Source organism: Alternaria ventricosa, assembly GCF_023758065.1.
Source record: "Alternaria ventricosa strain BMP 2768 chromosome Unknown scaffold_20, whole genome shotgun sequence".
NCBI lineage: Eukaryota > Fungi > Ascomycota > Dothideomycetes > Pleosporales > Pleosporaceae > Alternaria > Alternaria ventricosa.
In genome coordinates, this window is record NW_026055700.1 from 356,394 (window position 1) to 378,972 (window position 22,579).

Sequence of the window (22,579 nt, forward strand, 5' to 3'; positions counted from 1 at the left end):
ACAATTCTTAGCTAAATCCTAGAGAAGCGAAGTTTCAAGCGCATACCTTGGATGATATCACTTCCTCCATGTACGACTTCCGACAGCCTCCTATGCAGAGTGACTGCCACCAAGTAGATGCTTGATGAGGTCTTTGAGCTTCTTGATGTCCTCTGGACTGAGGTGGCTAATATCTCCGAGTGTCGGTTTGCCATGGTCGTCCCAACCGACATGATGATCGATGGGAGCCGGGTTTCGGGCGACTTCGTTGATGTCTGGTACGGCCCGGGCAACGGGATGCAGGGGTGCTGGAGCTGCAGCGATGCCCATCGCGAAGGCAAGCAGCGGAAGTAGAGCGATAGTAGCGTGCATGGTAGATAGTTGGTAATTGATGTGCTTGGTGAGCTCCTTTATTTCTGCTCGGCGTCAGTGGGTAAACGCACCCGAAGACATTCTTGCTTACGTCGAAAATATTGTGTGAGAACGGGGTGAAGGTGGTGCTGAACTTGCTGTTCTTGACCTCGAAATATATGTGTCGACTGCTACGTACCTCAGCGTAGTATTTTCGGAACTATTACTTCTCGCATGTAATCATGCCATTCCGAAGTTTCAGACGCGCATGTCTTCGGCGCCGCTCATCCACTCTCTATGATTGCCTTACTCCTGCCAGTGTCGCACTGCGGTTTTTGCCTTCTCGCCGCACGGGCATCGTAACAATGCAGTTGACCCGGGCCGATATAAGAAAGCGTTGACGGCATGGGACATCGGTAGACCTTGGAGTTGGCCGCGGAGTTTACCTGACGCTTTTCGTGGTCAGGGCAGATCTGAGGTACATACCCTTCCGATCCATGGCGTTCGACCATTAGTGGCTGATGCTGATCATGTAGTGTAGCCTCCATCGATATTAAGTTGCATGTTCATCCGAACTTCTGACGATAAAGTGGTCCCTGCTACCGCGATCAAGTTTCAAAACAGGTACATTCGTATTTTAATTGGCGCAAACGACCAGGAACGTTCCCGCACCAGGTATGCCTAAGGTGTATCCCAGCCACGACTTCAGAAAACCACGATTTCTTCTTCGTCACCATACAGCTCATACGCGTCTTTGTGCCCATGATATTGGAAATAAGCCTCTTGGAACTCCCGGTAAGGCGAACCCGGGGGACAGAATGCAAAGTTTTCCAGTGTGTTCGTTGCTTCGCGATAATCGTCAAACTCGTAGCAAGCATGTTGGTCAGGACGCGTGGCCCATGCGATTAGCTTGTCCCAGTCACGACACTGCCGAAGCTGACCTTCGCCCGACTGATGTGTAACAGGGGCTGGTATCGGTGTGTCGTCCGCATTACACATGATGTCCTGCCGGAGTCCGTCAAGGCAGTGGTAGATGTGAAGAAGATTGAAGGGCTGTGGGTTGTCGTTATGCTTTGACACAATGGCTTTCCGGATGAGTTTCTGATGCAATCAGCGGATGAACACAAAGATCATCATGTATACGTACAAGACAATGCAGATCGTGGATTCCTTTGACGTAGTAGATGCTTCTCTCGGTATCCCATGGAAACCGAGTAGAGTTGGGTAGACCGACACGTTTTGCGAATCTATCGTCAAGCGTGACTGCCATGGCATTGGTGTCAATAGCGTCCCATGCCCCTTCCATATCACTATCACTGGCGTTCGGATGCCAGTACTTTGTCGTCGCGTGATATGGCACAGTAGTATCGTAGGCTAATCCACCTTTGAACTGCGTGAGCTAGCATCAGACCGGTCAGACTGTCACTTACTGTAGTTGCTCTTAGCTGGACTGTGCGCAATTCGAAGCCTTGCATTGTCCATCACCAGGAGAATGTTCGCTGAAAGAGAGAGCAGCAGGATGGACATGTACGCCACGAAGCTGCGCGTGTTGGTCGGGATGATCTCAGTACTCTTAGAGTTCCAGGAAACGCCATCCTTCTCTTCTAGCTCTGCTAGGATTTCTTCCTGTTCATCGCTGCAGACTGGCGCATATGCTGGAGGTCGCTCCATTCTTCGATCCGCTTTGTGGAGTGAATGTAGAAAGCAAGCCTCCGCGGCTCCATAAGACGGAGCGCGCTCATTGGGTGTCACAGAATTCGCCTCGAGTTTCACAAACATACGTCGCAAGCCCGTCCCGACAACACCATACCCCAATCGCACCGCTCCGAGCGCGGACCATGAATGAATAGCAACGCGACCAGCCTCGGTCCATCGTTACATCGCCGAGAAATCTGTCTCGCGGCGCGCGTACGATCGAGGAAGGTCGCAAGCATCTGGAGATGATGATAGCGATACAAGTGCTACCGAGTGGCTGGATATGTGTAAAAGTGAGGGGCTATCGGGGAAGGTGTGCTGGGGCAAAAGGGTGTTACTTGCCAGCCTCGCCAAGACGCTAAATGTGTCGACGGTACCTTCCTTGTTGGGCAACTTCACCCTAACACGGCAATCTACGATGTCCAATACTTGGGTCAAGCTATATCTCCGATTGCGCTGTCAATGCGCAGCGGCGGCGAGGTAGCGCACTTGCAGACTACTTTACCTGGCCGATGTCGCCATGGCTTGACGCAATCGCCAATCCGCTGCCATGGGACAACGATACGTGATCCGGGAGGCAAAGACAAAGCAAGAGCTGGATGAGATACTGGATGTTATCTGGGCTGCGAACTACACACCTTATGAGCCGTTCATGCAACTGTTCTTCCCGGTCCTTGGCTACACGAGCGCCCATCGCGACCTCGCCGTCGCCGAATCGAAGCAACGCTTCTGGAAACAACATCAAGAGGATAATAGCAGCCACTGGTTCTACGCTTTCGACACAGTCACTAACAAGACTGTCGGTTGTTCGCAATGGGTTATTTCGATCGTCAACCCATTCGCAGCAGGCACACCAAAGTTGACTGCGCCGTGGTGGCCCGAAGGCGAATATCGGAGGTTCTGCGAGTCAATACTCAATCAGGTGTACAGGCCGCGAGCGAATTGGATGACGCGGCCACACTGTGGTAAGTGGAGCATTTCCTTTTCCCCAAACGCGCTATTTCCGGATGAAGAAACGTGATTGTGCGAAAAGTCGAAATGATCTTCTTCCTGCCGCTGACTTAGTATTAGCACTCAACTGGATGGCGGTAGACCCTGCCCATCGGAATCGCGGTGTTGGCTCTCTACTCATGCACGTTGGTATCACACGCGCGGACGGTCTTGATCTCGAATGTTGGATGGAAGCATCTGCCATGGGAAAACCGCTTTACGAGAAGTTTGGATTTCAGTCTCTGCTGAAGATTGCTTTCGACAATGAGAAATCGGAAGCCAGCGACGAGTGGAGGAAGTGCGCGCATGAGCTGACGCCTCCGCCTATCTTCGCCATGTGGAGACCAAAGAAGTCGTCTGGGGCAGGCCCCCAAGGAGATGTCCAACTGCCGTGGTCGCTGGGCACCAAATCCTGAGCATCTGGATTCAAGTGGTCGGGAGAGATGGTAGTACAGCTGACGGGGAGCTTGCTTGTGTATGGAAAGGATGCGATCAGATCGAGCCATCGGAGAAGTTGAGCAGGGTTGGGTGCTAGCTTTATGGGCGAATGAATGCCGAGTAGTTGTGTTGGAGGAGCGATTGGAGTACAGCACGTTGCCTATGTGAAGCATGAGCGAAGTATATTTCGTAGTTGATGGCATTGAAGAGAGACGCATACCAATAGAGACTTTTTTTGATTGCGCTTGCCACCATCACATTCATCCATGGCTACAACTACTGTTTCGTACACACTCTCCACCGCTGGGTATGTTACCAGCTGGAGTGTGCCGCTATATTAGCCTTTGTTAGATCAAGAGCGTAGTCTGGCGCACCTTAACTCGTCCTTGTGTCATATCTTCATCACCCCCGCAATGACTTGCTATCCGGCTAGCTGGCAACAGTCAACGGAGTATTTGTGACTGCAGCCGACACAGATGTTGCCGAGCTCCTTTGTCTCCCATCTTCTTCTGCATCCACAGCATACCCACACGCAATCTGGCACCGGTTCTGCACCGGGATAAGGAGTGTGCTGTAGTGTCGGGAGCGCTGAGTTTCGTTGCTTCATGTCAGAAATTGGTTTGGCGCTGGCGCTGGCGGAGAATTGTGATCGGAAGGCTCCAAGTGTGGTTGATGTGCTTGAGTTGGGCACAGTATCGCGTCGCTTTCGAGGGTATTGTGGATTAGAAGGTGCATCTAGAGACAACGATGTCGTGCTCGATAGCAAACGCGCAAATGTGCTCTGAGACCGGACACGTGCCTGCTCGTGGGTTCCAAGGTTCTGCTTGAAGGTTGTGTCGGCATTGTGACTAGCGATGTGAGTGATTTTGAGTGATAACGTAACGCGCTGTGAAGCAGTGGTTCAGGGAATAGTGAAGAATCGCTTGTGTGTCTGTGTAATACCAGTACCTAGATTGCGGTTGCCAAAGTGAAATGTTAGTGAGAAGAAAGAACCGACCATCACGCCACGCTTCACACCTTCCTATTAGATGATGCACCTTGACTACGCCTTCTACAGCCCATTATTTGTTTCCCTTAGCTCTTTCTACATGTTATCGAGAGAGGAGTGTATTTTGTTGATTGTCCGTGCTATTTGTCGTTCGTGGTGGCCGCCATCTCCACATGTCCTCGCGACACAGTATCGTACACGAGGAACTCGCTCGGCTTCATGTAGGCGAGCTTGAGAGAGACCTAGATGACTGTATTAACTTACAGCAACAAGAGCTTTACCTCCTGAAACTAGTTTTGCGGCGTAGCACCGTAGCCGCGCGGCCCGCTCAGTCCCATCCAGCCTGCAGCTTCTGAATTGCTTCACCCTCAGAAACAACATCTGCCATCTTCGCATTTATGTCGGAAAGGTTTGCCTGGTGGACAGCAGGTGACAGGTCACCGCATGCTTCTCCAACAACCTGGAATGATGATTAGTGACGTCTACAGGGACTCATGCGTTGCCAAGTCGGTCACCATTGGTCGAAATTGATGGCACATGGCATCAAGGGCAGTCGCGCGGACGCAACCACTTGTACTGACACCACAGATTATGACAGTATCGACGTTGCAACTTTGGAGTTGCGCAGCCAGATCGGTCCCGAAGAATGCGGACGGGTAGCGCTTGGAGACAACAATTTCACCAGCGGCGGGCTCTAAACCAGGATACCAATCTTCGAGGCCGTCCCCGCAGCCGACTTGGAACAGCTTTAGTAGCGGTACTTTGCTGTAGAAGAGGCCCGCATCCGACATGTCCGGCTTCGTGTATTCGACCCGCGTCCAGATCAACGGCGTTTTGCCTTGGCGGGCGGCAGAGACGAGTTTTGCGATGGACGCGGGCGCCGCCGCAGACGCAGGGTTCGACTTGGTGTCCAATGGGCTGGCATCGTTCCAGTAGGCGTTACAAACATCGACAAGTAGCAGCGCCGGACGTTTACCCCATCCTATCCTCCCGGCGAAGCCATCCTGATAGTCGCGATGCGCTTTCTGGGTCATTTCGTCGTGGTTGTGGCACTAGAGGTGAGTCATGATTGAAATTGGGCGGAGAAGAGCGAGGAAACTATGACGGTAGCGTCGCGCCGCTTGCTATAGCCAGCACTGGAGGTCATCACCATTGCCGTCCATTCAATTCGAGGCGCAACGTTGACATGACGGACTTATCAGCACTGGTGCCGGATGGAGCTTCGGAGCAGTTCCGCCAGGGTAATTAGGCGGCTTTCACGCCCCCAGACCGTCGGGAGTAAGCAACCGGTTCCAAGCGGACCATCAATATACCGACATATACTACCCGAGGTATCTTGATCATTTCGCACCGCCACATAGACGGGCCCTCGGCGGAACGCATTCAAAGGCTCTTGTGTCGAAGTTGTTCCGATGCAATGGCTTGCGGCATTGCCTTCCGCCCTGTCAGCATAGCGTTGATCTTTGGTGCACCCGTTACGCGCGTTTGAGGGACTCAATTCACAACTGCAGTTTGACCCCGGACTTGGCACCACATGATCGGACTTCCCCACATGAGCAGCCTGGGTACCCAGCCGGAGGCCGATGGCTCTCCTTCCCCCAAGACTGCCAGTTCTGTCCCCGCCATGGACGCAAAAGAAGGGAGGATAGGGAACGCCTTTGCGTGCGAGCGCTGTCGAAAACACAAGGTTCGCTGCGTTCCATCTGACACGCCGGCTCTCTGCCAGAGGTTTGTTTACCCCAGCCATATTTTTGCTCCACATTGAATGACACGTGCCCCAGATGCCAAAAGGCAAGAGTCGAGTGTGTGGAACATGTTGCGCGCAGGCGACCAGCAAAGGCGCGCAGCGATGGCCAAACACCCACCAAGTTGCGCGACTTCGACAAGAAGCTGGACAAGCTGTCTGCTATTGTTGCGACAATGGCACCGGCTCCGACACAATGTAGCCTGCCATCGGTAGCCACCATCCCATCGCAACTGTTGGATTCCACACAGCAAATGCCGGCGCCGACACCAATCACCGCTCCGCCTGTATCAATGCCACCTGCTCCGAGGACATTATCACTTCCCGCTCATGCGAATCAGTCCGAAAGTTCGGCGCCATTCTGGGAATCAATGAACGACACACTGTCTTGCCTTGGCCGACTGGATCCTGTTATCAGATCGATCAGCCTGGTGCATATGCAGATGCTGCTCGACACGTATCGCAGCATGGTCGACTTCTTTCCCTTTGTGTCATTACCGAGGGACGCCCGCTGTCAGGACCTCTTCCAGAGCCGGCCGATGTTGATGTTTGCCGTACTAACAGTCTCTTCTTACGATTCCGTCCCACTCCAGAGAGCGCTGAGCCTAGAGTTTCGTAAAGTGGTCATGGTTCGGATCATGAAAGGCGAAAAGAGTTTGGACCTCCTGCAGGGACTCTTGGTCTTCATAGCTTGGCACCATCACTACATGGACGTCCAAGCCGTTTCCATCACGATGCTTCTTCAGTTGTGCTTGGGTATTGCACACGACCTGGGTCTGGACAGCATAGGGAGGACTGTGAGGAGTCCTCTACAAAAGGAAAGCCCGCGAGACAGAGAAGCCAAGCGGGCTTATTTGGGATGTTACTACTTATCCTCCAACCTGGGTCTGATGGAGCCAGTCAAAGCAAGGACCATGACGCACACCAGCACACTCCGGAACTACGCGTCGGAACTAGCCTCTTCGTGGGAAAACACGTCAGATTCCGTCCTTCCAATACTAACGGATGTCTGCCAATATATGGAGGACGTAGAGGAGACTTTCCGTAATCAGTCAGAGCAAGCAGTGGTGGTTCGTACACAAGTCAAACGACTGAGCGACAAGTGGGAGAATATTCGTCTTGCATCCAAGCTGCAAGCGAAAGACTTCAGTAAGCAGTCACATCACTGTAACGTTCGCAATTGCTAATTCCTGACTAGCAATACTGCAATGGCTACAGCTTGCAGCGCGCATACACCTGTATCGAACGGCAGCTTCCATCGATCTCGTAGATCGCGATAGTACGCCGTGGGCTTCGGGCTTCCAACTATCACTACGCGTCACCCTGGTCCGGTCCGTCGAACAGTTCCTCGACAACAGCACAAAGCTCCCGACCAAACATTTCGATTTTGTGTCGCTGATCGACTGGCTCAACCTAATCAACACCATCACCAGCTTGAGCAAGTTGGCCATACACGCCTCGCCCATGCCAGGCTGGGACGCTAGCGAGCTCCAAATAGCGAAGTCATTCGACTACTATCGCGAACAGCTATCCTCGCAAATGCCTCGCCCTCGCGATGCTCAAGACAGTCAAGAAGACGCGTTTGAGCGCTTCCGACGCATCACTTCAGTCATGAGACTAGCGCTGCACGATGCAGTGGGCAGGGGAAGCCCGAACGGCAACACATTTGAGCTAGCGACAGGCTCGGGACGGACTGTGTCTCTCCTCCACAATCTGTCACTGCCTAAAATCAACGGGAGTGGTACGACCAATGGAGTGGAGAAATTACCGAGTTTACGGGACGTGACTCCGTCGCTCGATATTACCAGCACCGATTTCCACTGGAAGTTCCTCATGGGTGCGGTCTGAAGGAACATATGCCAGTAGCCTTTTGCGCCCACTACATGGGTGTCTGGCAGTGCTTCGATATATTATCGCGATTATCTTCGCGACCAGCCTCGAAACCGGTCACAGCACAATTACACCTCTCCACATTCCGGTCGCCATGACCACAGGTTTCCACATCTGCATCAAATGCCGGTGCATATTCTGCGGTCTTTCTCCGGCGGCATTATTTTTCCAAGGAGAGACGATCGCGCATTACCGACTGACCGGTGGCTCCGTGTCGGTCCTCCCATCCAATGTCCGTCCGTGCCGAGGCCCAGTCCGCCGCACGCCTTCAAGGCACTTCCAAGGCAGTCCATCGGGCTGAATCCACATTAAAAAAGTCACTTGCGCGCCTCCGAACTTCTACTTCTGTTCTTGCTCCGCAATTCTTCCGTAAGTTCTTGCGACGGCGCGGATGGTTTCCGCCTCTGGTTGTTAACGTTGCGTTGAACTACCTGTCGCTGTTGCATCTCTTGTTACTGTCGCTTATATACCCAGCATCAATTATTGCATCGAATATAGATTCTTGAGATGTTCTTGAAGTGTGCCTTTGGCGCGTGAAGCCTGGACCTGAGTTGAAGCCAAGTTTTCTTACATGGAGCTGTGAGCGAAAGCAACAGTTTATGCGAAGAGGCGCACGCCACAGGCGTTGTCAGACGACCTCTCTCGTACTTGTCGCAACCACACAACTTTCAGCTGAATAGTGAAGTTTGAGAATATATATGATGAGTGGCTCGCAGCGACTATGACTTGATGATCATGTAGCGACTTTCCAGTCAGAGATCGCCTCGCCAACAGTAAGCTCAATGCTCAAACCTGCGGACCACTGCTCACTATCGCTGTGTATAGTCATATCGCCCGTCTATACTGCACATCCACCCTCCTCAATCTTCATCATACAGGAGAAACAACTCCAAACGCCAGCCATGGGCTGCATGTCAAGCAAACTCGCTGGAGCAAAGCACGACCAAGACGGATATGGACCCAACCCAGGGAAGCCGCCTGGCCCTCCCTACATACTTTCCGACGGGACAAACGCCAGAAATACATCTGGTAGAATGTACTACGGTGGTGGCTATGGCGGCGATGGCGGAGGGTATGGCGGAGGAGGAGATGGTGGAGGTGGAGGTGGTGGTTGATAACGGCAACGAAAGACACGATGCATCCATGTTCTCTTGACCTACTTGCTGTCTTGTGATTATTTTGTTCTCTTTTATAGGTAGCAATCTGTATGTGCTTTGAATGTATCATCCGCAACTACAACAATGACCTCTTTCTCATCCCTTCCATTATTTAATAGGCGGATTTAGTTATCGTGTATCTCGTGCGTGTTGCGGGAGTCGTGAGTGGCTCGTCGTTAATGGGTCATCGCGGTACCATGGGGGAGAGAGGGTGGGGACCAACTACAACAATGACTTCCGCCTAGCATAGCCGCCTTCTCAACTATGCCTCATATTCGCTACGGCACAGCCAAGAAGTATGAACATCCCTCAGAACTGTCTTTCGAGCTTGTCCTTAACCTTCTCAACATCCACGAACCTCCGCAGTTTCATTCATCGACTGTTCCTTTAACTACTACTGACATCGTCAGCGCCTTCATTCGGTCGTCTTCTCTTCCCCGCAAGCACTCGAGCCAGCGCATACACAATCGCACTATTGTTTCAAGCTGGAGAATACCAAGCCATGGGCTCTTGTCTATCAAAATGAAATCGCGAAGTCGAACGCGTGAAAGACGAAGTACATCATATACCGGCAGTATATGCTGCCCGAAGAAACGGTGAAAGAGCCCGTGGGTATTTCGACGGTGCTGCTGCATACCCAGGCCAAAACAGATCGTATGGACGCTACAACGGAAGACATGATAGGACCACCCCGTTTTATGACGGAGGTGATATGCACGGCAGGGAATACAGTGGGTTCCGTCGAGCAGACAGCGGGTTTAGTAACGGTGACGGTGGTGTTGTAGGGATGTCTAGTGAAGGAGGTGGAAGTGGAAGAGGTGACTAGAGATGGTTGGCTGCACACAAGCTAGAGACTCTAAAAAGAGAGAACGTGGAATGCGCTCAGTCAGGGCTCTGAGTACTGGCAGAGTTGTCTTTATGCCGTTATTCAAAAGCTCAAGGTCACCAGGAAACATGCTCACATTGTGTGCTTCACTGCGCTCTCTTCCATTGTTCACGTATAAGACCTCAATAGAACTGCTCGTATATCCCTTGCTCAAAAGTTTCGCTCATCATACATAATCATACAGCTTTCCTGACTTCCAAAGTCAAAAAGTACCTCCGAGAGAAACACATCGTCTCTCTTATACCTACCAACTCAAAGCTCCACATATCTCCCTCAAACTCTCACCATGGGCTGTTCATCCTCCAAACCAATCCCCAAACCCGTCTCCAACCCTCCTACCGCAAACCCACCAGTCCCTTCCCCCACGCCCACCAAGCCAGAAGCAAAGACTCAGCCTGAGCAATCAGCAACGCGAAATACTCCCACTCCTCCATTCATTACAGCGCCCTCGACCCCTGTTCCGATGAAAGGACCTTTGGCAAGTAAATATGGGTATTACGATACGGGGTTCACGTGGATCAGCACGCGGGATAAGATGATGGAGTGATGGGTGTGCCGGAGTACGGGGGTAATGATATGTGAAACTGAATACAATGAGTGCTATGTGAACTATACGTAGGTACGATGAGCTGATTGTCTTTCGTGATGTGATGAGCCCTAGAACGTGAATCATTAATTCGCATACCAGTTTCTCAAAGCATCGTTTCGCTCATTGGAGATGTAAAGCGAGTCTCTTCACTACCCACAGTGAATTCACCCCTTATCCCTTCTCTTCTAGTTCGCGGAAGCCTACTTCGCACACACCATCCAAGTTCCTACTACCAACCACCATCATCATCAGCCACTCCATCATCAACCATGGGTTGCACATCTTCCAAATCCACAGAAGAACCGCTCCCCGCCCCTCAGCCGATCAAAACGAACACCACGACTCACGTCACTACACCTACCGCCGAAGGTCCTAGTACCATCTCCGACATCCCACACCCACAGTCACAGCTGCCTCGAGCGACCATACGCCAAGTCACGCCGGACGGCCCTGTCCTAAGTAACGCCATGATACACGATACGCAGGCTGGATCGAATAACATACCGTACTACGAGAACAAGTTGTGGCGGAGGGGATAGATAGGTAGAGGGAGAAAATTTGCATTCAAGTTGAGCGTCATTCATATTCGAGAAGAGCCATGGAGAATACTAAAACAAGAAAGAAAAGCTAGAGTAGAGAATCATACCAGCGTAACAAACCAAGCCTCGACAAAGAAAGCCCCCTAAACATATCTCATCCAAGCCCAATCATACAGAAGGAAAACCTCCCAACCCATAAACGCCGCGCAATGCAACACACACCCATCCGTCCCAACCACACCCAAACCTAATTATACCTCCTACTCTTACTAGCCCACTCCTCCTCCCTCCTCGCCTTCTCCGCCTCCAACTTCTTCAACTCCCTCGCCACACCCCCACTAGCCCTCCACCAAACATCCGTACCAGTCCTTATCAGCCTCTCCGCCGCACTAACCGGCCCATCAACCGCCGGCCTAACATCAAGATAAAACACGGGTTGTTCGTCTGCCTCACCCTCGCCCGACGCTTCTGATGTCTCCGGCGCACCCTCATAGTAATCAATAACATAGCGAATCTCTTTACACCCCTTCTCATTACAGCGCTCGACAAACCAATCATGGCGATCAAACGGCGGCGCCGTACCGAATTTCTCTGGCATAACATAGCCCAGCCATTGCATAATCGTTGCTTTGGGCGTCGGTTCCGTCGGTCTCCCTGTGAACCTGAGTAGTTTCGGGGGCTGCACATCCCTATGATCCCACGTCGTCGTATCAAACGGATCCTCATGCGTGCCCAACTTAAAATTCGCAACTTCCTCGCCTTGCTTGCATATCGCGTAGCCCTCCTTCAGCCCTCTCGAGAACCTGCGTTCCCAGCCCATGATCTCCGCCCACGCGCCCTCGTTGAGGAAATTGTGCACGCCGACCATGCTTTCTACGGCGGTGATGTCGGTGTCGGTGTAGCCTTTCCGCAGCATGGCGTTGTACATTTGCTGCGGGGAGGGGTACTCCCAGAGCGTGCCGTCGCCTTTGGGGATCGTGGAGGTTTCGCGGTCGAGGGGGAGGTTGACGGATTGCGTGGAGGCGCGCTCGTTGGAGAGTTCGGAGAACATGTTGTTGAGGGGGTTGAGGCGCGAAAGGAGGCCTTGCTTTGGGAGTGGGGAGGAGGCGCTGGTGGAGGCATTCTCAGGTGGGACGTAGGGGCAGGCGCCGGCGGGAATCTTCTTTTCGGCGACGACGGGCGGGACGGGTTTCTTGTGCATCGGGCATTCTGGCTGGGGGGTTGTTAGTGGTGTGTGTGTGTCTGGGGAATGGAAGGGCGTACTGGAGGTTCCATGCTGCTCATGCTGCCCCGAGGCATGGCGTGCGGCGCAACACGCGCAGCAGGTGCGGCGGGTGCGGTGTCTGCCCAAAACCAACCCATGGTGAGCATTCGTATAGAAAGAGTAGTACGGTGGAAAGAAGAGGCAAGCCAGGGTATATAGGGCTGAAGAAGATGTGACGGGTGGCGGAGATTATCGGGAAGAACAATTTCGTGCAGGGTCCTCGTCGTCATCGCTCTAAGCGCGTTAGGCGTACTCCGATTGGCTCAACATGGCAATGTAGTGAAAGTCGATTTGGAAGCTATATTTGGATTTCTTTTTGGGTATGTTCTGGATATCGTACGCATATGCGCAAACGTTCTACATATCTTGGTCAAGACGCCTTGAAATGTGCTCGACCATATTCTTATGATCCTGCCGCCTTCGCCAACTGACCAGTGCCCCGCGAGCTGAATATAGCCATGATACCAAAACTGCCATAGAACAGAACCATGGGGTATGCTACCAGTCCTCGCATGGAAGTCATGCGGCCTGTCAATGTTAGTCTGTAGGAAAAACCTCGTTAGAAGGCTCGACTTACCGACAACAGTAAACATGGAACTGGAGCTGTAGGAACACCATGTGATGGCCAGGCTCGTCAGAAGATATCCAAATAGCCCGTCAAGCGGTACAATGATTCCAAACATCGATACCAGAACGAGAGGGAGCAGACAGTATCCGAGCACCGATGCCGATCGTGGGAACGTTAACGAGGAGCCGAGATGTGAGCCATGCGGGTGGCCATGGTCTCCTGGTGTCGCTTCGACGACAGGCGGGGACATGAGGGAGAGAATCTGGTGGAGGAGGATCGTGCCAACGAATGCCAGGCCTACTTTTGTTGGTTACTGTTCTTCTCCTATCAGTTGTTTGGCTTACCGTAGATGTAACCGAAATGAAGCTTTCCAGACAACTGCCCCACGTTAGCTCTCATCTTTTTCTTGATGTCGTGTCTCATACCAATAACGACGTCCCAAAGATCAAGAAGAACAGTATCGGCCCTGCCACATCGCTGTCGTCCATGATATGCTGATCGATCCGACCGAACGGGTTCAGCACAGCCAACGTCTTCATCTGTATATGCCTAAAGTTCACTCCCAACTCTTCCAGTAGCGGCGGCTCTCCATCGTATCCTTCCGTGCCAAAAGCCGCCAGCCACCCTGTCCGCAGCCCCGACACGCCCATACCCATCTGCCCGCTCACACCTGGTGCAGCGAACCCCGCGCCATACTGTGCGGGGTACGCTTGACTCGCCGGTGCGCCGTAGTTTGCCTGAAACGGTGTGGAATGGCCAGACACCGGCTGGTTCGAAAATGACGACGGGTAGAATTGGAGGTTTTGCGCATTCCCAGCGCCGTATTGCGGGTTCTGTCCGTAGCCGTATTGCGCCATTGTTTGGTATGCGAGTGTGTGCGGTTTAGCGACGAAGAAGAAGTGTCGGAATGCAGCGATCTGGCGTTGGGTAGGTCGTGCAGCTGGTGCCTGGCGGAGGTGGAGCGGACGTGTCCTGGGGAGATGTGGTACGTGGAGCGAGAGACGACGTCACTGGGGATTTTTGCGCGGAAAGGACAGATTGCGTGAAACGGGGGTGTTGAGTTTGGAAAGGGAGGGCTCGCGCGCTGAAGTGGGAAGAGGACAATTGTTTGTTTGCAATGTTGGGGCTCAATGTGGCAGCCACATGTCATCGTGTGCATCGGCCCTGGCCAGCCGTCCACAGGCCGATGGGGGCTTGGCAGCGACGCGAGGATGAGAAGCAAAGCTAACGCTGTGACTATCTGACAACCACGTCTAAGCTATAGTTCTACGAAGTTTATGAATGTTTGCTCCTTGCGTTTCTCATCGTCGAACGGGGACTTCCACAATAGAGGGGCCTATGGGAGGTGCGGTCTTCTCGCGATTATAACGCAACGGTTTTAATCCCTCCTGCATCACCCAGTCCAAACCAATAACCGAACCTTCCTCATCGCCCACAAACGACAAGAGGAATTGCTTGTATACCGAGTAATCCACTAGACATCTTGTCTCCATCTCGTCCCTCGATCCAGGCAGAAAGCTAAACGTGTGGGACTGGTAGTGTTCCAGAAGATGGCACTGCGAATCCATGGTATTCCGCTTCATCTCCAATTGATCTTCGCTCACCTTGTACACATCAATTCGCCCCTTTATGTCTTCGTTCTGGTACGTCCCCTCAAGGCTTTCGAGACGGGGACGTGGCGTATTTAACATGCGGTTCTTCTGCAAATCGTCTTTCATCTTGGTATATCGGTTCAGACTACTGGTAGATAGCTTCTCCGCCCTGATTCCGAAATCCACTTTCGGCGTCATATCGAAGAGTGATTGGACGAACATTTGAGCAACAAGATCAGAGCAGTCTCCAGCACTCTGCGCGTTGGTCAGGACGACCACAGCGGATTTGGTCTCCGGAAACAGATAGATGGAGTTGAGATATCCGGTCACCTGGCCTCCATGATATAGTGTTAGCCGTGGCTGCGAGTCTCGCCCGATGATATCGTCTCTCTGTGGGCCGTTGGTAGATAACCACCCAAGTTGTGTCGAGGGAATCATGTGTCTTGCCCATCCAAATGCGTACGAGCTCTCGTTGATGGTATCGTCCGTAACGGGTATCTTGCGAGACGTGATTTGGCTGATTTGTCTTAGCGGGTTTGTCGATATGCTTTGCGCGTCAGTATGGTCGTCGTGGTGTACTGCTTCGCATTGTTCCGTGTTGAGACTCAATCCTTGAATGGCCTCAATGGTGCCCTTCTCCGTCTCCTCTTCTTCCAACCGTTCCATTACTGCTTGCGACCAGATGAGCATTTCCGGAACGTTCGACCAAATCGCCATTGCAGCTCCACAAATGGTCTTGTCTGAAACTTGAGGCATTCGTAAACGTACTGGCCGCCTGTCGTGCAAGACCGTATGCCCCTCAGCCAGATTTCCACCCTCGACTTTCCATCGAGAACACGTCGATCTACTCATTCCGAGAGGCTCAAAGATTCTCTTCTTGACGAACCCTCCCCAGCCATCCACGGCATCCTCGCCACCTACCGCTTCAATCACCTTACCCACCAGAGCGTAAGGCCAGTTGGAGTAATGGAATCCGGTGCGAAAGGTGTCGTGAACTGGCATGTTGGCAGTGACATGTAATAAATCTCCTGGAAGAAGCAGTTCTGCGCCTGCTGCGCCATACCACGCGATGTCGAGCTGTGGAAATCCGCTGGAATGAAAGAGGGCTTCTGATAGACTCATACGCTCGCCTATGACAGGATCTTTGTTCTGGGTAAAGGGTATGTATGCGGATAGCGGTTCGGTCCAGCTCAGTTTGCCTTCGTCCACGAGCATACCACAGGACGCCGCGATGAAGGCCTTGGTGAGTGATCCGATCATGTAGAGAGTTGAATTGTTGACCGGGACATAGTTTGCGTTCCCACCTGCGAATCCTTGGCTGTGCTGGAGGATGATCTTGCCTTCGTGGAGGATGCCGATGGAGACAGAAGGACACCCGGTGATGTCCATCAACTTCTGTATTTGAGGCAAAAAGGCCGTACTCTATCGCAGCATCAGTATAAGTTTCATCATACTATCGGTGTCTACAGAGTGACTATACCTTTGCTCCGCTGCGGTAGGAGCCATGGCTTATCAGAGGATCGATAGTGATAGTGATAGAGCGACTCCGGTTTTGCGAAACACTGGATGAAAAATCGGCCGAACAATAAACGCAGGTGAAGGTAAGGAAGTCGAGGACGACAACTATGGACGTGTTGACGTGCCGCGGATAGGCGACAACACAAACAGGCAGGAGCGTGTTGGCCGAAACGGGCTAGACCGACCACGCCCATATCCTGCATGATGCACAGGTGAAAGAAGGAACGAGCACACAAATGCGAATTCGATGTTGCAGACCTAGCGTCAACAATTGTGTTCATAGATTTGAGGGGGGTATCTAGTCCTACTGCTAAGAGGGGAGGGAAGTCATCAATCATAAGTCATAAACCCAGCAAAAGCTTTGCTCTCAAGCGGTGCGTTTGCTGCTAGCCGAGGCGGTATCCAAGCTCTACTCAATCGACGAAAGCCAAGTTCAATACATTTCCCTGGTCCTTCGTGAAGTGTAGTTGCACCAGTCGCACTGCAGACAAATTAATAAAAGTTTTGACGTCTCATCGAGCTGTACTAACCAAGGTGTCAGAGGACGCGTCGTTGTCTTCACGGCAGTACTCGTTGTTGCATTTCCTGCATGTGCGGATAAAAAGCTCCTTACAGCTAATGCACGTATGGCCACAGCCAAAGCAGTCACGCCTCACGCCGATAACCTGTGTTTCTTGACGTCAGCCTATTTCTTGATCAAAGAGTGAGCACATACCTTGGCGCGCAAGTGCCAGTATCCAGGTGCAATTATCCAATATAGCCAGGCTCCGGGTTCCGGAATCCAACTATATCGTAACGGCCTCAAGGTAGCATCGCTGCTCGCGCGCCAAGGTAGGTCCTTCATCCCCACATCCCGTCGCTACCGGCTCCGGCCATCATTTCCTCACGGAGGCAGTGTTCCACGCAGAGGCCCATATGTACCTTGATGGTTTGCTTGGGGAGCAGTTGACTGGTCCCGTCGGGTTTGAAACTCTCGGTGAGCTCCGTCTGCTGTAGTTCCGTACGTTGGGCGGTGACCGATCCAGTGTAGCAGTCCTCGTCCCACCACTTGTGGCATCTCTCGCACCAGCGTCCTTTCAGGCAATCCTCGCATCGCACTATGAGAGGTGGAGGGGCGGATCCGTCGAGAGTGTGTGGTATTTGCGCGGCGCGTACGGAGGACCCATGAAGTGGTACCGGACTGAGTAGCGGGTGATGGGACGGACTGGAGTCGCCAAATACTGCCGGGCCTTCTGGAGAGGAGTGGCATGTTTCGCAGCCGGACGGACCTAGCGCTACAGTGGCTACTGTAGGCCGCAGGAAAGAGGACGGGTGGGGTGCTCCATCTGCGGTCGCATCTCTGACGTACGCCTTGCCTGGGTCGTGGCGCGGTCCTCTACACAGAACGGCGTCGAAAGCGATGATGCCTTCGCACGCCTGAAGTATCTCTGCCCATTCCGGCGACGGCCGCTTAGGTATGATCTTGCCAGAAGACTGGTACCACTTGTCCTCGGTCCGCGCTAGTACAGCTTCCAAGGCCTGCTGCGACTTCTCGTTCCATTGCGCACCGATCTGCGCCCCTTGTGAAGTCGTCACGCCCTTGGGGATATGCGGGGAAGGCTTCTTCGTGACGGGCGACGCAGGGCGCGGTGTTCGATCGCGGGTGCCAAAGATGTAGATGCCTTTGACTCGAGGGGTGCCCGCAGGCCTGGACGGTCGGACCGCATATCGCAGGTATTGCTGAAGCTTCCTCTCGTTCAGGTGTTTGGCTTCGCGGATCGAGAGTATGCGGACGTTGAATCGCTCCTCAGTAAGCAGTTCCTTGACTAATTCGGCTGTTACGCTGAGCCCGTCTAGTACGAGTGTGTGGACATTGCGCAAGACGTGCAGCTTCTCAAGTCTGTTAAAGATGTGACGTAGAGGGCCGCTGTAGAAGTCGTCTTCGGTGAGGGCTTCGTCCATGCGCTCAGCGCGGAAACTGGTACCACCGATATCAAGAGGTCCATCGAAGGGTACAATAGCAGACTTCACCGGAGAGAGATCCAAGTAGCGAAAGGCCTCTGGCGACTGCAAGACAACATGGTGGAGGGATTTGCAAGTTCGCGACAGGTTACGGAGAGCAGATATTGGCAGGTACGGGGCAGTTTGGCGCAGGATCAAGGTGTTGGAAAGCAGGTCCGCCAGGGATGTAGGAAGGTCGTCACTGAACGTAGAAGGGCCCATGGTGAGGGCTCGGGGAATGCAACCAGAGAAGTTTGGCCAGAGGTTAGATGGGTACTCACCGAATCTTTATTACACAGCGCGAGGGCAGGGCGGAGTAGCACGTGCCACTGATCTGACACTGCAGGTGTGTGTTGGATGAGCAAAAGGAAAGACTAATCGAGGTTGAGACGCTGCAGGAGATGGGGTTGTGGGTGCGTGGGATACCGCCGATGCTTCGTTCCTTGCGGCGATCGCAAGCGCAAGACCCTGCCAAGAGGTGTGTTAGCAGTACGCGCAAAGCTTCCTGCATAGGACCTGCACGATCAGGCCGCGATGAAGCATAGATTGGAACACGTCTTGCAGCCAAGCCCGCGCTGCAAGTCTTGGTGGTCGAGTGGAAACAGGCTAAAACAGTCGCTGCGAGATGTCAGGTAGGCGACGCGACGCGCAAAGCCGCCGGGGGATGTTCGCCCCACGTTGGCCGGTTAGAACATGAATCGACATATCGAAACTCACCGGAGCATTGGCATGGACGACACAGATATGGTTTAGGTGTCCGGAGAGATTCTCGCATCTTTGTTGAGACGCGTACTTATGTTGATCAATTATGGACAAGCATTCAATTATGTCTGCGCATATATGGGTTGTATGTTGCGAGATACTCAGGTGTGCTCGTATGCGTGTCTCTATCGGTGTGTCTAAGTATCTAGGTAGCTTAGTCGCCGTCTCGCAGTTGCATCGGGAAACCATCACTTGCACTGTGAAATATGGTAGACCAAATATAGAATATAAATGACGACTACGATTGGTGAAACTAGACTTCTGCTGTATACTTTCAACGGTGGCGGTATCTTCACGCGTTACCACGCGAGGGTTATATGCTTTCGGCCTCTGTCCAAAGCATTCTTTCTTTGCTTTTGGATATGGACAACTAATACCTCCGCCGGCGTTCATGACCTATCCGGAGAGCTCATAGTACACCATCGCAAACGGCCTGTGGCCAATCACAGTCCTGCCGCCACAGCCACCGCCACATCGGAGGAAATCAAGCCCCGACCCACCAGCCGTCTGAACGCGCAACACCCGTTTGCCTACTCACCACCCTGCTAGGCGACACTGTAGGCACGCGGCCTAGAAGCCTATCGTCGATGGTCCTTCTGGTGATTTCTGTATCCTTCTTTCGACTTCCCAAAATCATAGGTGATTGGTCTTTAGACTGGAATGGCGCGATTGGTAACCCGAAAGGCTGCCCATATGGGTGGCAAGTAAGTCAAAGGAGGGGTGCACATACGTACGTTCGCACGTGCGACTTGATGCCTGGAGCCGTTTACTTTGTATAAGACGCCCAGAAAGGTAGGCTATGATGTTCAATCCAAACACCGCACTTCTTTCTACTTTACGACACAAGTCATCATCATGCCATCAGTCACATACATGAACAACTCAGCTCCCTTTTGGGACTTCGTCGCCGGTCTTGAACAGCAAGGCTCGCAGCACCCATTCTTCGCACAGAACCGTAACGATGGTGACGAGGATGATCGCGAAAACGAGCGCGAGACGCCACATCAAGGTCCCCAGGATCCCTTTGCACCGTTCAGATGGGGTCACTTCTTTGGTGGCGAAAGGGGAATGCCTCACCGAGGAGGGCCTCCTCATGGTCGCCCCGAACATCGTCATGAGAGAGCCACCGGCGAGACAAACCAAGAACGCAACGAACAACCTGAAGCCGAAAAGGATGCTACGATGAACACCGAGTACGACAACGGTGAAGGACCATCGGGCAACTCTGGGTCTGACAACGACGCTCACAACGGTGGCCGACCACATGGTCGCTGGGGTGGAGGACGTCGAGGACGCTGTGCCCAGGGCGGCCCTGGAGGCTCTGGCCCACACCACCACTCTCATCCCTACGGAGGACCACCTCGCCATGGACCACACCACCGCGGCCATCGTGGAGGCTGGGGGCCATGGGCACGCGGAGGACCCTTCGGAGGCATGGGCGGCGGACCTTTTGGTGCCGGTGATAACGCCTGGAACTCCTTCGACCCCTCCGCCCTCGCTGCCCAGCTGTTCAACCAGTTCACTGACAGCCACCCTTCCAACACCGCTAACGCTACCAAGCCTAACGAGGCCGAAGACTACACGCCTGACGCTGATGTCTTTGACACCGAGTCTGCCTACGTCGTTCACGTATCGCTGCCCGGTGCCAAGAAGGAAGACGTTGGTGTGAACTGGGATGCTGAGAAGAGCGAGCTTAGCATCGCTGGTGTGATATACCGCCCTGGCGATGAAGAGTTCTTGAAGACATTGGCCTTGAACGAGCGTAAGGTCGGAGTTTTCGAGAGGAAGATTCGCCTCGGGACGAGGGCCAACCCTGCCAGTGTTGACGCCGACGGTATCACGGCGAAGCTGGAGGACGGTGTGCTCAGAGTCGAGGTCCCAAAGCTGGACTCCGGGTACGTTGAGATCCGCAAGGTGGATATTGAGTAGAGTGGACGCTATTATAATTGCAGAGAGGCAGACAGATGATGGGGCTGTGGTATGTCACGGGTAGCTCTCTTTCGGATGTTTGGATTAATTCTATTGCTATATAATGAACCGTTTCTATCATCACGTTCCATGCACATTTGCTCAGTTTCTTGCCCGGCAAGTTCTTTCTCTTTCCACGTGCTTGAGCCAGATCATGGCAAACCATGTAGCTCAGTGAAAAACTAATTGACTTTCCTCACTAGCTATTTCCGGCCTCACCAGCCCGGGGAGCGCAACGTCAGTGAAAGGGTCGGTTCAAAACCGGCGCTCACCTCCGATAAATGGGCCCACTACTCAGGCCCAAGTTTGCGTCACATCAAACACGTCTCGTTACCTTTGACTCTCAACTCTGACATATACCACACCAGATACTTCGATTATCGCACTCCTCCAAAGTCATGGCTTCCACTGTCGAGCCCACTACACCTATAGACCAACCCCGTCGGTTCCCGACAGTCGAAGATGAGACTCCTGCCGGTGAAGCCAGTCAGATATCAACGCCCATGTCTACTTCTGTGTCATCTGCGGCTACAGAAGAAACCGCCACCTCTTCGGCTGTAGCAGCTGCCGAGCCAACTCCCCATGACATTGCCGATGTCGCCCTCGCATCGCTGTCAGAGCACACGAAGCCTCGGCCCATGGACGCCGCCACCGAAAGCGCGGACGCAGAGAAGTCCCAACCCGGCTCTGCTAAGCGCAATACTCATCCGCCTTCTGATTTCTCCATTCAATCTGGACGAGGCTACATGTATTTCCCACGTGCATCGCCAGAGAAGTCTCACCTCGGCTCTGCTAAGCGCAACACTCATCTACCTGCACCAATTTGCATTCGATCTGGACACTTGCAATACTACACCTCTTTTCAACGTACAACTCCAGAACAGGTCTCTTCGGTCTTCCCCACCGAACTTCCGCCGCGTCCTCTACCAAAGCAGTCCTTCTTGAAGCGACTGCAAAGTTCGTCTGCGCGCCCTACTCAGACAGACAAAGGAATGTCCCACGATCACACCTACCGAACGCCTGACATCGAGATGGCTGTACCTGGTGAGGTCGCGCGTTCGCGTGCTGTGAACCGGTCTCGAAGCTTGAACTTCTGGCTCCTGATCTTGCTTGGAATGTCGTTGAGCTGTGTCATTGGGAGCGTGATTCACTGGGCTGTGACCCGTGAGGAGTAGACCGTTTGAGGTAGAACGTGGCTGAGAGGGATGTTGGAGTGAAGCACTGGGGTTGGAGGAGCGGAAGTTACGGAGATGAATGGGGATACTCACAGACGTATGGCAAGGAATGCCTAGAGTCTAGCATTGTGTGGACCTGGAGGTCTTGCGAGCGCTCAGGTTCTGGAAGCTACTGATGCCTTAAGTGCAGCTAGGGAGATTGCGCGCAAGTGTGCACCTTACAAAAGAGGAAAATTGAACACTCTGGGGCCTACATGATTGGGGGTTGGGCTACGTTGCACGTTCCTATTGTAACGTAGTCTGCGGACCTTTGAAGGTTTTCCCATGGCTGAGGTTTACATAGGCGGCAGGCGTTTCGCGACCAATATATGAAGCTTTCACTTGCGTGCTTCTCCTAAAATCCAGTGCTCAGTGTGAGAGTCTCGCTACTTCTAGAGCCACAGCCCTCTCGCTACGGCTTAAATCGCTTCGTCATCGACAGTTTTTCTTAGAGCACGCTTCAACTC

At 53.0% G+C, this 22,579-nt stretch overlaps 10 protein-coding genes across 10 annotated transcripts; 3 read left to right on the top strand and 7 right to left on the bottom strand.

Annotated features, from left to right (window-relative positions):
* Positions 1–90: 90 nt before the first annotated feature.
* On the bottom strand, positions 91–432 carry J4E93_009299 (uncharacterized protein; the record flags this gene model as incomplete). The annotated part of the gene is made up of 2 exons (XM_049347192.1): positions 91–395; positions 423–432. The coding sequence occupies 2 exons, from the start codon at positions 430–432 to the stop codon at positions 91–93; spliced, it is 315 nt and encodes a 104-aa protein (XP_049195756.1).
* A 603-nt stretch (positions 433–1,035) lies between these two features.
* Positions 1,036–2,001, bottom strand: J4E93_009300 (uncharacterized protein; the record flags this gene model as incomplete). The annotated part of the gene is made up of 3 exons (XM_049347193.1): positions 1,036–1,431; positions 1,478–1,713; positions 1,761–2,001. 3 exons carry the CDS (start codon positions 1,999–2,001, stop codon positions 1,036–1,038), a joined length of 873 nt encoding a protein of 290 aa, XP_049195757.1.
* Positions 2,002–2,575: 574 nt separating this feature from the next.
* J4E93_009301 (uncharacterized protein) lies at positions 2,576–3,431 on the top strand (the record flags this gene model as incomplete). The annotated part of the gene is made up of 2 exons (XM_049347194.1): positions 2,576–2,990; positions 3,097–3,431. The coding sequence occupies 2 exons, from the start codon at positions 2,576–2,578 to the stop codon at positions 3,429–3,431; spliced, it is 750 nt and encodes a 249-aa protein (XP_049195758.1).
* A 1,338-nt stretch (positions 3,432–4,769) lies between these two features.
* On the bottom strand, positions 4,770–5,475 carry J4E93_009302 (uncharacterized protein; the record flags this gene model as incomplete). The annotated part of the gene is made up of 2 exons (XM_049347195.1): positions 4,770–4,901; positions 4,957–5,475. The coding sequence occupies 2 exons, from the start codon at positions 5,473–5,475 to the stop codon at positions 4,770–4,772; spliced, it is 651 nt and encodes a 216-aa protein (XP_049195759.1).
* A 518-nt stretch (positions 5,476–5,993) lies between these two features.
* On the top strand, positions 5,994–8,033 carry J4E93_009303 (uncharacterized protein; the record flags this gene model as incomplete). The annotated part of the gene is made up of 3 exons (XM_049347196.1): positions 5,994–6,169; positions 6,223–7,334; positions 7,384–8,033. 3 exons carry the CDS (start codon positions 5,994–5,996, stop codon positions 8,031–8,033), a joined length of 1,938 nt encoding a protein of 645 aa, XP_049195760.1.
* A 3,460-nt stretch (positions 8,034–11,493) lies between these two features.
* Positions 11,494–12,608, bottom strand: J4E93_009304 (uncharacterized protein; the record flags this gene model as incomplete). The annotated part of the gene is made up of 2 exons (XM_049347197.1): positions 11,494–12,459; positions 12,510–12,608. 2 exons carry the CDS (start codon positions 12,606–12,608, stop codon positions 11,494–11,496), a joined length of 1,065 nt encoding a protein of 354 aa, XP_049195761.1.
* Positions 12,609–12,913: 305 nt separating this feature from the next.
* On the bottom strand, positions 12,914–13,935 carry J4E93_009305 (uncharacterized protein; the record flags this gene model as incomplete). The annotated part of the gene is made up of 4 exons (XM_049347198.1): positions 12,914–13,038; positions 13,088–13,375; positions 13,423–13,456; positions 13,504–13,935. The coding sequence occupies 4 exons, from the start codon at positions 13,933–13,935 to the stop codon at positions 12,914–12,916; spliced, it is 879 nt and encodes a 292-aa protein (XP_049195762.1).
* Positions 13,936–14,379: 444 nt separating this feature from the next.
* J4E93_009306 (uncharacterized protein) lies at positions 14,380–16,059 on the bottom strand (the record flags this gene model as incomplete). The annotated part of the gene is made up of 1 exon (XM_049347199.1): positions 14,380–16,059. The coding sequence occupies one exon, from the start codon at positions 16,057–16,059 to the stop codon at positions 14,380–14,382; it is 1,680 nt and encodes a 559-aa protein (XP_049195763.1).
* A 969-nt stretch (positions 16,060–17,028) lies between these two features.
* Positions 17,029–18,390, bottom strand: J4E93_009307 (uncharacterized protein; the record flags this gene model as incomplete). The annotated part of the gene is made up of 1 exon (XM_049347200.1): positions 17,029–18,390. One exon carries the CDS (start codon positions 18,388–18,390, stop codon positions 17,029–17,031), a length of 1,362 nt encoding a protein of 453 aa, XP_049195764.1.
* Positions 18,391–19,785: 1,395 nt separating this feature from the next.
* Positions 19,786–20,859, top strand: J4E93_009308 (uncharacterized protein; the record flags this gene model as incomplete). Its single annotated transcript, XM_049347201.1, has 1 exon — positions 19,786–20,859. One exon carries the CDS (start codon positions 19,786–19,788, stop codon positions 20,857–20,859), a length of 1,074 nt encoding a protein of 357 aa, XP_049195765.1.
* Positions 20,860–22,579: the final 1,720 nt, after the last annotated feature.